This window comes from Rattus rattus, chromosome 1, assembly GCF_011064425.1.
Source record: "Rattus rattus isolate New Zealand chromosome 1, Rrattus_CSIRO_v1, whole genome shotgun sequence".
NCBI lineage: Eukaryota > Metazoa > Chordata > Mammalia > Rodentia > Muridae > Rattus > Rattus rattus.
In genome coordinates, this window is record NC_046154.1 from 23,054,335 (window position 1) to 23,067,833 (window position 13,499).

Sequence of the window (13,499 nt, forward strand, 5' to 3'; positions counted from 1 at the left end):
ACTCAGTTCTCTTTCTCTCTCTTTCCCTCTCTCTCCTCACCCCTCTGTGTGTGTGTGTGTGCGCGCGTGCGTGTGTCTGTCTGTCTGTCTGTCTGTCTGTCTCTTTCTGTCTCTCTCTCCCCCTCTCGTTCTCTTTCTCATTGTTAGCTTCTACAGTCCATGTTAGAGGTCTCCCGAGGCAGGATATAGATGAAGGTGTACTTTCAACATACTCTACCATGAAGGCTCTGAATGGTACACAAGGCCACTTCAGGGTGAAGGGACATCAAAGGGCAAGCCTGATTTTTCCACATCTTAGTCATTCTATCACTCTGTACGCTGGCTGTGGCCAGGGCTTCGTGTCTCTGCCTGCTTCCCCAAGATCTAGGCCAGCATCATTACCATTTAAGAGGAGACTGGGTGGGTGGGGAAAGGATAGGACTCCACAGACATCCGAGCCTGCGGTCCCCTCCTCCAGCTTTGCTTCTGGGGATTGAATCTCAACCCCAGTTAGAGGCTTGGGAACCCCCCTGGGCAGCCCAAGTCCAGGCATTTGTGCCCCTTTGGAGTGGCCCCCAGAGACACCCTGGAGCTACTGGAGGCAGGTCATGGTAATGGTGTCCTTAGGAGAGGACCAGTCTTCATAGTCCTGCTGTACAAGAAGACACAGGCAATCTCATTGTTCTCTTTGCTCAAGGGAAAATTCTAGCCCCGGAAACAGGAGCCGCCTGAGCATGGCTAAGGCAGCCAGTCAGCCAGCTGAGCCTCCAAACTCAAGGGCTTCTGGGAGCATGCAGCACACCCTGGGAAATAGACCCCCTCACTGGGAGGAGGTCTCTGAGGCAGCCAGCAGAGCCCAGGACACAAAGGCATTTATCTTTGGAGGTTTGAATTAGGAAAGTCAGCTTAGCCCCACCCGTAGGTCAGAGACCATTTGCTTGATTTCTGGAAAGAGAAGTGCAGACAGTCTGGGGACACAGGGCAGGTGGCCTCAGACTCCTTTCTACTCCCCCTGGGGACACTCTTCTCTCTGCCTTCTCATTTTGAGGTCATTTCTCTCCTAGACTCCTCCTCCTAACCAATGAGGCACCAAGGGGAAGTTGAAGTGGCTGTCTGACCTCATTGCTTCTGGGGCCACAATGAAGGGGGTGGGTAGGCTGATACCTGGATCCTTAGCTGCCAGGGCTCCAGATTGAGGGCTAAGTCTGTACCGGAGAGTTGCCTTTTCAATAAGGACTTTCCCTAGCTGCTTTATTTAAAAGGTGACGTTTCAGAGGCCAGGGGTGTGTGACTTCAGTGGTAGAAGGTTTGTCAAGAATACTTGAGACCCTGGGTTCCATCCCCTGGGTCAAAAACCCTTAAACAAACAGAGTGGAGATTTTCAATTTGGCCTCTGTGGTTGACCCTTCTTAGGCATAGATCGGGCTAGGGATCTGGGACAGGAAAATTTGCAATCGTATTGTCCCCAACCCCTAACTGGAAGAGCCTCTCTCAAGCCAGAGTGCAAGCCACAAGCCACAAAAGTATAATGAGAAAAGCTTGTGACCTTGTCACCAACAAGCGACACAGACATTTACAGATCACGTGCAGTCCTCCTTGATTTCTCTGAATACTCTTGATGTTCCTCATACAGTCAATGTTATGATCGTCACCAGAACCACTGCCAGAGCTTACTATGCTGTCTGTTCCACAGAAAACCAAAATACCATGATCCTCTCCTCCATGGCTAAATGTAGCTGTTCCCCTCCACAGCTCCATGTGCCTCCTGCCCCAGGACCTGTATAAAGTTCCTTTGCAAAGTTCACAAAGTTCACTTCAGAATCTGCCTGTTCTCTCTCTCTCTCTCTCTCTCTCTCTCTCTCTCTCTCTCTCTCTCTCTCTCTCTCTCTCTCTCTCTCTCTCTCTCTCAAGCACAAGCACAAGCACAAGCACACAGGAACCAGAGTGTTTCCCTATCTCTCCCATCCTACTCCCAGTCCCCAGGATGCCACCCTATGTATGATAGAGACTGAATTAAATATTTTAAATGCACCAATTTTCCAGATGCAAAGACTGAGGCTCACAGAGGGGCTGTGGTTGCCAGTTCACACAGTATCTAAGCAGGACCCACAATCACACACACAACTATACACCTGCCACCCTGCCCCAGGAAACAAACCACACGCCACTCCTGAGCTCACCAGCAGATCTCAACCACCCACAGAGCAGAAAGGGAGTCAGGACATCAGGTTTGGGGCTAAGAGCAAGAAACCTTAAAAAAGATAGTGGACCACGCTGCCCCCAGTTCCCAGTCCTCCCCTTAGTGGTGCCCAGTGTGAGCATCTGTCTGGTGCAGAAAGCTGAGAGGAAGATGAAGGACGTGGCTGGCTGGGCAGGAGCCCCAACCATGCTATGGGGCCAGGTCACAAGGCCAGGAGTTGAGACCATGGAACTGTGTAGGCTAGCCTAGCTGGTGGGGGTTGTGGGTGGGTGTAGAAAGGCTGTCCGGTTCAGGTGTGTGGTATACACTGCAGCCCTGACCAATCAGCAGCCTCAAGAGGGGCAGGAAGTATGATTGGGATAAGCCCCGCCCACAGGGCGGGGTTCCTGGGGCCTCGCCTCAGCTCCGTAAGCCCCACCCCCAGCTTCAGCAAGACCTGTTAATCCCTTGTCTAGTGGTCCCAACAGGCTGCACCTACAGCTCTCACCCCAAGCTTCTCTTCACGCACTTCTGCTGCTTCTTAGCCAGTTAATGACAGGGTGCGCTGAGACTCCTCCGTGCCTAGAAGACAAACTGGGGATTTGCCGTGGTGAAGGGGCAGGAGAGCAGCAGCCCTTGGGTGGATGTGTGCTCACTAGAGTTAATGCACATGTGGACAGATGAGTGTGTGTGTGTGTGTGTGTGTGTGTTACACACACACGCCTAACACTACATAGGGCTACAAAGAATTTTTCCTAGAAGGGAAAAATGTACTTAAAACAAAAAAAACTACCACCACAAACAACAACAACAACAAAACTTCCTAAGCCATAAACCTAACTCAATTTTACCTAAACGAAAGCAAAATTGTGGGTTCTTTTGATAACTACTGAATTTTTCAGAGGATGGGGGTCTTGTTTTGTTTCTGTCTGGAGGGACCAGGCTTTGAAACCCAGCTCTGAAAAACAGCCAAAACAGAACACCCCGCCCCCCTAAAAAACCCTCCTCACTACTCTAGAGAATTTCCCCATCTCCAGCAAATCCTGGCACAGGCCACACACAGGACACTAGGTCACATTCTCACTTTGAGTCCTGTCATCCCATCCCGTGTTGAGGGGGTTCTGTGAAGCGAGTGCTGTCCCACTGCTTGCGTGGAGGAGGCGGAGTCTCACTGGGTCATTTACATATTCAGATCCGCATCTGCAATGAATGGCTTTTCTTTGGAGCTACTACGGAATGACGGAGATTGGCGATTGCTGGTAGAAGGTGACCGTGGCCCCTGAAGGAAGCTGAGGTGCGGATTAGGAGACATTGAGGGCAGGGGGCGGTGCAGCGGCTGGCCTAGGCGCTGGCTGGCTAACACTCCTTTCCGTTCACACCTGCAGTATTGTGAGAGTACCGGGGTACTGGTGCATGCCGGGTGCTAATGCATGCCTTTCCTTTTTGGAAAGGGTTCTGGGATTCAGACAGAAATCAGGATTAAAAAAAAAAAAAAGCCAAAATTCTTGGGTCCTCTAGCCCGACCTAAAGTGGCTCTTGGTGTCAGTCCCAGGCAGGTTTTCAGGCAGGGATTTCCCAATTGGTGGGACAGGCATGGCAGAGCTGTGGCACCATGCCCTCTGGACCTCCTCACCACCCTCCTCACACTAGCACCTCTACTTCTTCCACTCAACAGCGCACACCTTCTGGGTTTCCCCCACCCCCGGCCAAACCACACTGCAATCAGAGACTCAGTGAGTATCAGCGCTCAAAGAGACCTCAAAGGCTCTTCTAGTGCCAACCATTGAAAGTACAAAATCTCTCTCATGTACCTGGACCTCAGTCTCTGAGAACCCATACACTTATACTAGTGTCTTTAATCCCCCCATCTCATTAAAATGTGCTATTATCACCCCCCCATTTCACAGATAAGGAAATGGAGGCACAGAGAGGTTAAGTCAGTTTCCTAACGCCATCCAGCAAGTCCCTAGCTGGCTTGGTACTCAAGCCAAGGTCAGCCGCCCTAGCTCAGACGGGAAAACCAGAAGCCGAGAGCTTTGTCTTGAGTTCTGTGGGCATGGGGATGTCATGGGGCTTCCTCCTCCCCTCCAGGACCAAAAGATCCAAGAGCACGCAGTTCAGTGATGAGGGGCCTTGGATCTGGGGTTACAATTCACTGAGCGATCATCTGTGGGCTGGGTGTGGTAGAACACACCTGCCACCCTAGCATTTGGGGGGCTGAGGCGGCACTGACAATCTGGGGTTAATCGCGACATAACAACTCCCAGGCCAGCCTAGACTACACCATGTGTGAGACTGCCTCAAAATAAAGCAAAAGTGCTTCCCAACAGCGGAGAGGCCACAGTAAGTTAGAGGATCAGCCATTTTTTCTCCCCCCTCCCCACCTCCCAGGAGAGGGAACAGCATGGAGGGAGAGGGGAGCTCTGAGTGTCTAGTACCTTGTGGGGTTCAGGGATCCCACTTCACTTTCTACCAACTTCCCTAGGGACTATGCGCTAATGAATCCCCGTCACCTGGACCCTATACCCGTGACGTGCCACTCAGGGCCAGGCCTTCGATTAAGTTGCAAAGGGCTCAGGGACTGGGGATGACAAAGGGGGCTTGGAGACTAATTAGGAGCAGCAAGGAAAGCTTAATTCATAAAAGCAAACATTTTCCACCCATCAACCTGCAACCAGTTAAGGGCTACGTTTGAAAGAAATCTGTGCGCGGGGAAGGGGGCCAACAGGAACAGGAAATGTTCGAAAGAATGTAAACTATTTCAGTTTCATAAAAAGTAACAAGTAAACAGTTATTACATGCAAATAACACCCTGGTTCTAATTAATGCCGAAAAGTAAAAAATATGTTTGACATTTGTATGTATATACTGAACGGCTGCAGCGCACAAAATGGTGCCCAGATGCCCGGTGGGAGTAGGCTGGCAGCTCCCAGGGAACTCCAACCTTGAGAAGGTCTTGTTTATTGGTGTTGAAAAGTACCATCTCGCCCCAGCCGTAGCAGCCAGGAGCCGGCTCACTTCCTAACCCGGAGGGCTCCCAGAGCTCGGGAAGGAGATTGCTCAGCCACAGGCTTAAAGCCGCAGATCCCCCTATCCTCAGGGCATGGGAACAGGGAGGGCGCCTCCACCCCAAAGTTACGTGATGACGGGTTTCGGGTCCCAGCAACCTCCCACTCAACAGCCCCTGGCGGCAGCCACAGCGGCGTCTGGTCCCGCTTTCTTGCTACTACCAGGGTGGATCAGACTGGGGCAGGTCAGCCAGCGTGAGCCTGGGGCTGAGACGCGGCGCAGCCTTCAAACTTCTCTTTCCAACATCCATCACCCCACTCGGAATTCTCTTTTTGAAAGAACCTGAGCTCTGGGGAGACTGCGTGCCTGGGAGATCACAGAGAACTCCTATCCCCCTGCGGAGAGTGGCTGGGACGCCTCAGCCCCAACTGAAAGACATCTACACCCTTCTTGAGCTGCGCACACAGGAACTTCCCTCAGCATCTTTTGTGAGATCACAGATGCTAATGGGGAAAGAAGAGCACCAGAGGCTACAGAAGTTGCTAAACCCTAGAACCTGGGAGAAAACTCCCCTATACTAGTAAGAGATCACAGACCTATCCACATAAAAGGGCGGTGTGCTGCCTCCCGGAGGGAGACTTGCTACCAGACAGCACCGGGCCTGCAGATCTGTTTCCGGGGCTCTTCCTGAGACCCAGAGGTTTCCCCCAATTCCTATCCCCACCTTTGCCATCCCAGAGTTCCTCCTGCTCACCTCGCCCGCTGCGGCCCACGAAGCGGAGGTCGTTGAAGCGGGCCACTTGGTTCTTCATGACAGCGGAAGCGTTGCGCAGCTCGGCGGAGTAATTCTCGTCATTGCCCGCCATCACCGTCACCACCGTTCCATCAGGAACATCCCCCAGTGCCACCACCTGAGGAAAGAGGACCGCTTAGGAAGGCCAAACGGAGGGGCTCACGCAGCTGCCCGCCTGGGTCCCAGGCTCGCTGAGGAGTTCTGAGTCCGGGGTGGTAGAGGCTTAATGGTGTGTAGATCCGTTCCCAACACAACCAAACCCAAAATGATGAACTTTCTAACCCCCATACCCAAATCTTGGATCCAGTGACTGATGAGAGCCCCAAGAAGGCACCCGTTTTTATTAAATTAGGTCTAAGACAGAGCTGTCAATCAGCAAGGTCACAGGTAAGGGTGGGGCGGCAAGGAGGCTACACTGCTCTCCGCCAAAGAATCGGCAACGGGGCTAACCCTTGCAATCAGTTAAAGCATTGGCCCTTTGGGGTACGAAATATGGTCCTGCAGTGTGACCAAGGCCCAGTTAGATGGCCTCAGCGGAGCCTGGATTCGTTCTGCAGAGAAAATGCAAAATGCAAACCAAACTGCTGTTTTGCAAGTTGATCTAGAAAACCTGGGGCCAGAGGCCGGGTGGTTTCGATAACTGAGCTTGTACCTGCTGGGAACTGTTGGATGGGTGGGCGGAGATGTCCCTTAAATGTCATCTCTCCCCCCCTTCCTTCCCACCCAAGGCGCATCAAGAGGCAGATGCTTTTTGAACCAGACTTTAAACAGAGTCACAGCCATTTAAACGTGGCTGCCGTGTGCAGGGACTGGAGATCCAGATGGTAAAGATTTCAAGGAGAAAATGTTTGGGGTCTGATTAAAAAGGCCAGATTTCCTGTCAACATCCTGTCTTCTTTTAATTTCAAAGATTCCTTTTAAGCTCCAAGTGACAGTAAAACCTCCGATCTGACGATTACAGTCACACGGGTCTCCTCCCCCTCCTCCCCTCCTCCCCTCCTCCCCTCCTCCCCGGGAGATTTCCCCCGCTGGTATTTTAAGATGTCACCCGGGAGACCTCAAAGAGTCACTAGTCTTTTTTCCCCCCCTTTCCAATTTGAAATCTTTTTTTTTTTTTTTTCTTTTTTTCGGAGCTGGGGACCGAACCCAGGGCCTTGCGCTTCCCAGGCAAGCGCTCTACCACTGAGCCAAATCCCCAACCCCCCAATTTGAAATCTTAATGGGAGCAAGGAGGACCTCAGCTGCCTGCAGCCGGCGTTTCCAGCCACCTCGGGCATCACTACCTCCCCAGCCGCTGTCCTTCCTACTCTGCCCTTTCACACGGCAGCTGCGAGAGGTTTAGGGGAAAACCAAGGCGTTTTCGTTTCATCTGGCTGCCCCCCTTACAAAAAGAAAAGAAAAAGAAAGAAAGAAGAAAACGAAACAGTTGCCTATCCCTGGTATAGTTGAAAAAGTAAATTCTCTGAAGGACTCCGGGCTAACAGGATGGAGGCGCTCCCCAAGGCTCTGCCTATCATTAGGGATGCAGAAGGTCGGAGGCAGCCCTTTAGGACCGGCCTACGGTCGCCCTGTGCAAAATTTCGGCCGGCGACGTTGAGAGTGTGGGAAGGAAGTGTTTCTGCAGGAGGCTCGGCGCCTGCCGCGGGGTAGGCCAGGCCCTCCTCGCCCTCTGCACCCCCCACACCTCCCGGGTCCTCGCCCAGCTCTGGCGGTCCTCATCCCGGTTACGGGTTAGGCTGTGCCAAAGAATCTGGAAGTCCCAGCCCACCGGTTTCCATGCACTGTGCAGGGCCCTGCGAAGGCCAGGTGGAGCGGGGTATGGCCCCGTCAAGCTGTCAGTGCAACCGAGAAGGAGCGCCCCAAGTCTCCGTGTCCTGCGGGCAGCGAGGCCGCGGTGCACCGTTCTCAGCGCGGGGTTCCGGGTACTGGCTCTTGCAGTGGGAGCAGCGGGAGTACTCCCCACGCCCAGTTCTCCTGGACGCCCTTCTGGTATCTCTCCTGACTGATGTCACCATATTTCTCTCTGGACCCGGGCTCAGGCAGCGGGGACACCCAGGTTCCTTTCATGTTCTGCCGGGCCTGGGCTCCTGCAGCGTGGGTGACCAGGCACTCCTGTGTTCTGCTAGCCGGGTGACCCCCTTTCCTCCCACCCCAGTACCTCCCGTGTTCTCTGAGTCTTGCGGGGTCGCCTGGAGTCCAGCGGGGGGTCCTTCCGGGAGTGGGATCCTGCAGTAGGGGCGCCCGGGTACACCACGCCGGTGTCTTGCCAGCTGGGTGACATCCCCTTCCTTGTCCTAGCAGCTAGGTCTCCCCAAGTCCTCCCCTGTCTGGGCTCCTGCATTGGGGGCGCCCAGGTTCTCCGGTGTCCTCCCGGCTCGGCCCCTGCACTCACCTTGAAGGCGACCGGCAGCGTCTTGTTGCAGCGCCAGTGCGAGGGCAGCACGGAGCAGAGGAAGTTGGGGCTGTCGGTGCGCACGAGCTCTCCCGCGTGGTCGGCCAGCACGTCCACCATCGAGCGCACTTCGGGCCGGGTGCGGCCGCCGGGGCCCGCGGCCGCCTGCGCGCTCAGCGCGCCGCTGTTCTCGCCCATCTTGCCGCCGCCGCCGCCGCCGCAGGGGAAGGCCGTGGAGGGGGGAGTGAAGCGGCGGCTGGTGCTCGGGTCTACGGGAATACGCATGCCGCGGCCGTCAGGGCGCGGGCGGCCGCAGCCGCGGGAAGCGGGAGGCGGGAAGGCGGCGGCTCGGGGCCCGGCCAGCGCGGGGGAGGGGCGTCGCCGGGAGGGGGGACGCCCCGACGGTCGGCCGCGCGCCCGCTAGTCCCGCATCCCGCGCGCGCGGCCGCCCCACCGACTCAGCGGCCGCGGCCCCAGCCTGGATCCTAGAGAATCAAGTGGCGGCGCCGCGGCCGCCCGCGCGGGGTTAGTACCCGGGGCCTCGGGGCGGGGCCGTGCGAGCGACGCGGGGCGCAGCCAATCGCAGCCCCCAGGCTCGGGGTTCGCCGTGGAGGACCGGGTGGCTCGGGCCCGCGCGAGCCAAGCAGGGGCCAGGCTCCGCCCTGGAGGGTCTAGACGCCCGGGTCCCGGGAGCCGCGCGGAAGCCGCGGTCCCCTGGAGTCAGGAGCAGCCGCTGCGACCTGGGCAGAAATCGGTTTCCAGCCTCCTGGGTGCGCCTCGGTTCCCCTCCCTCGAGTCGCAGCCTGGCTGCTTCAACTCTAAGTCACCGCAGCCCGGAACCTGCACCCTCAGCTGGTCACCGCGGTGACACCCAAAGACTGGTTCCTCACTCCCTCTACTCCACAAACGATTTTGACCCTAGAGTTTCCACCCCACGAAGGATTCCACAGCTCTGCGCGGCCTTGGCCCTCGCCTCTGTGGCCTCTGTGTCAACCTTCGAGGCAGACAGAATGGGGGTTGTCACACAGACCAGCAGTGGGATGGGGACAACCACCCTGTTCCTGCCCACTCAAAACTGGTTTCAGGATCGCGCAGGCCTAGTGGAGCTGTTCTCTGTCGAGGCAGCTCGTGGCTCTTTGAAAAACACAACAGGGCCTACAACGGTGTGCATTTTGGAGTCATATCACCCCACCACACACGCACGCAGTATACCGTCCGGTGTAGTGGAAGTGGTTGCGGGTCTGTGACAGAAAGAAAACTGTCCATGACTTAGCGAGCAGCCGGACCGCTTTCTCCCCGTGGATAGAAAGGGGTCCTCCCAGGGCCGAGCCATCATCTTCTCGGCCTTAGTCCGCTGAGTCCACAGCGCTGTCAAGTGCCCTGTGGGAATTCGACCCTGGGGTCTCCATTGTTATTCTGCCTGGTGGCCCAGCCCCTCCTGGGGGGAAATGACAGCAAATCTTCCCTGTCCCGTCTCCTAAGCCTGGCATGGGTGTACATACAGCTAAAGGGCCCACAGTCACTGACGGCCGCCCTCACTCCGCGCGCTCCTCCCTGGACAGCTGCAACGAACGCACATGTTTCCCTCGGTGCTTTGGAAATTCGACTGCATTTTCGTTGGCAGTGGCGGTGGATCTGTCTACAACGACCAATTTCAAGACCCAGAAGCGACACAATCTGGGACCCGACTGGGAAAGCGTCGAGACCTAAGCCTGGCTCTGACCTCAGCCCAGCACACTCCATTTTGTCAAAAAACGAAATCAGGCCCTGGGTGCATGATGGCGGGGTACCAGCTCTGTCCTGAATCTAAGGAGCGCCAGAATTGTCTTCTGCTCCTCTCTGAGCCTTATGCCAGGGCCTCAGGTCACCAAGGAAGCAAGGACAGTGAAGGTCCTTGCTGGACATTTTTGAGAACCTAAGATTCGGAGTTGCGCATCACTAGGCCTTGCGCCGCTATGGAAACAGTCTCAGAACCAGAAGAAATCCAGGGAGCCTGGCCCTGATGCAAGGGCCCTCAGGGGTTCTCCCGGAGAGGGAGCACTGCTAACCACCAGGTAGGACCCACACCCGCGACCGACGAGGTATCTATTCTGCCCTCGAGCGCCTGCGGGCCGTGACTGGCCGCCTCTGTGATGTGTAAATTCGATTTCTTAAGTGATTCCAGTTTGCATCTGCCCGGTTTAACTAATCCCTCCGCCTGATATCTATTTCTGACCTTACAACAAATTAATAACCCGGTCTCCCGAAACTGGGGCTACAGGGAAGACCCGACAGCTGACCCTGGACCAGGACTCAGCTACAACCCTCGGAAGACGCCGGCCCAGTGTGGGCACCAGAACCAAGAGTTGGGGAAGTGCCCCTCGACCTCTGAGCACGCAGCCTGAGGTCGAGGGTGCAGGGTCGCCCGGGCTGAAGCAATGACGAGAACCATCCACTAGTTGGCGCTGGCGTCCTGCTGGCTGCTCTGTTGCCCGGTCAGATGCAGAGCGTGCAGCCCGGGTTTTCCAAGGGACCGACCAGGCGTCGTCGGGGGAAGAACTACTTCTGGAGAGTGCGCGCCTGGCTCCTTTATACCTGTGGTCACATATCAGATAAACGGATGGTGCCGAGGGCTGCCTGCCCGGATTCTCAGGAAGAAATGGCCTTCTCTGGAGTCTCAGGCACCGAAGGGCCTGCGACCTGCAGAACTCTCTCTTCAACAGAAATGCACCGCACAGTTTCCTTAGTTCTGTTCCGAGACCCATTCTGAGAGTAGGACAGAAGGCGCAGACTTTCATCCCTATGCCTGTCTAGAATCGAACTAGCTTCCTTCTTCTCTGGACCGACACACCTAGAACTATCTATGCATTGTCAACTTTTCAGACCAGGAGAAGGACTGCCACTAACCAGGACCCATCGCCCTTCCCCTCTCCCTTCCCCACGGCGCAATATGTTCCGTCTCCCTTTCTGTCCCACCTATGGAAAACAGTCTGCCTTCTCGCAAATGCCCCATCTAAGAGCGCCTCACCGTGTCCCCTACAGGGACAGGAAGCAGAGATCAAGGCTTCTTTCTCACCTACATGTTCGTTGCAGTGTAAATTGGACAGCCCGGGTCATCTCCAGCAGGTTCTTATCTTGGGAGGAACTCCCAGCTAGAAGAAGACTCTAATGGCTTCTTGGCTGTGCAGTGTTGCCTCTGTCTCTGAGGAAAAGGACCAAGTGGGTCTGATACCCTGGGAGTCTAGAGTCTGGGAAGGGTAGGTCTTGGCACAGCTGTTTCTGACTCTGTTAAGTCTGCTTCCCCCAATCCCTCTAGTCCAGGGACCTTGCATCAGATATCCCTGAGCCTTCCTTTCATCTGTACAGGGACAAGAGCTGTACCTGGGCTCTTGTGGAAAGCACTTGGCACAGGCCTACAGAAGGATGCCCTATCATGCCAAGTGTCTTTGGCAAGTGTCACACCCTCAACTCTAAACCATCCATCTGGTTGTAGCTTCTACAGAGCTTGCCAGGACTCGGAGCCTAGGCCGTGACTATGGCCATCTTGTTCCTCCTTCCTCCTAGGCTGGCCTGAGGTCCACTGCTGCCAAAGACCTTCTGGTGCCCGCTTTTCTATGGAGCCAGCATTGGGGGCAACCTTCAAGGGACTTCTTGCCTTCCAGGCTCCCAGACTCTCACTACCGCCCTCCCACGCGCAGCCCTGACCTAAGTAAGTGACCTTCACCATGGACATCATAGTCCCTTTCTCTCCCCCAGAGGTGTCTGTTCCTTCTAGAAACTGAACTTCTCCATTCTGGACCTGGGACCCAGTGTGGACCCTGCCTTCAAGCAGTCCCTAGAACTCTCAGGGAACTTTCCTATCCACAAGGACATCTTTCTAACACTTTTTCTTGGGGGAGGGGGATGAGGGGTTCCTGCTAGGAGGAGAGGGGCAGTGAGCCGCCCACCCTAGGCTGAGAAAGAGAAAGCTAGAAAAGGCTGTTAGCAAACCAAACTCCGCATCCAGTTTTCAGATGTGTGTAGTCAGCCACATGCATGGTATAAATATCGAAATACAAATACGTCTTGTACCTTGTCAGTGCACACATACTGAACCGGTCAGAACCAGCGACAGATCACGGTACTGTAACTTAACTGAGGAGCGATCTCCCAAGAGGTAGAGATTCCACCTCAGAGGTTCCAACACTGGGTCACATCTCCTGACTTGAGAGGAGGAATGGGTGGGTGGGTTTTCCAATTACAGAACTAGAACTGGACTTAGAGGTAGGACGGGAGGGGAGGGAGGGAGAGCTGGGAGATGGGACACCTTTCCTGGCTCTGTCATAATGGTGGTGGGCTGGGGAGGGAGTGCTGGTCCTAAAATGGGTCCAGCTAGAAGACCAGAGACCAGACTAAGAGTCAGACAGGCCGCTGGCCTTTGAGATACACTGCGGTCCTCTGTAGCTGCTTAGCCCATTCGGTGTGATGAAACGGGGCATCAGCAGAGCCTTCAAACCTGGAGGACACAGGAAGTGCCTCTTGAAAAACTGAGGAAAAGGGCGGGGTGCAGACTGGGCTGAGCTTGCCCCTGCCTAGTGCAGTGCTTCCGGGTCCTAAGTAGGGGCCAGGTGGGCTGCCTTCAGAGCCTGAGGGAGGGAGGGTGCAACCTCGGCACACAACAGGGACGACGGGGAAGGACATATCCTGGGTTAGCTGGCCCTCCAGCCAAGGGGACACCGGACACCCAACGGACTTTTTCTGTGCTCAACACCTACAAGCCATTCCTGCACTCTGAGTCCGGGCGCCTTTTAGGGGATAGAGGACCCCCATTCCCTCCTATCTGTCCTATCTGGATGCAGATTAGCTCTGAGGAGGCAGGCTTGAGGGAACCCATTGGGTCTTAGGGATGGAAAGGAAGCCCTGCTGTAGCCTCTACATCTGGAGGGAGTTGGTCCAGCCAGGCAATGCAGTCTCTGCCTCCCATGGCTGCTGTGTGGGTAGGCTTCGAGAACCCTTGTTCTTGAACTACCTGCTGACCTGCTCAGCGGGGGGCCCACCCATCTGAGAGGCCGACATTTTATTCTCTGCGTTCCCAGGATGACCTGGGCTCCCAGAAGGATGAGCTTCCTCTGCAGGGACTCAGCACCTCAACAGCACCACTCCCCAGTGACTCCTCTTGGCGCTGGCTG

At 55.5% G+C, this 13,499-nt stretch overlaps 1 protein-coding gene across 2 annotated transcripts in view; it reads right to left on the reverse strand.

Moving 5' to 3' along the window:
* Nucleotides 1–13,499, reverse strand: part of Runx3 (RUNX family transcription factor 3) — a 57,682-nt gene that overhangs the window by 16,153 nt on the left and 28,030 nt on the right. For both annotated transcript variants that reach the window (XM_032896290.1, XM_032896298.1), the window contains exons 2-3: nucleotides 8,353–8,621; nucleotides 5,922–6,078 (exon numbers count right to left, since the gene is read on the reverse strand). In XM_032896290.1, the coding sequence (XP_032752181.1) occupies nucleotides 5,922–6,078; nucleotides 8,353–8,621 (426 nt within the window). The remainder of the gene's footprint in view (nucleotides 1–5,921; nucleotides 6,079–8,352; nucleotides 8,622–13,499) is intronic.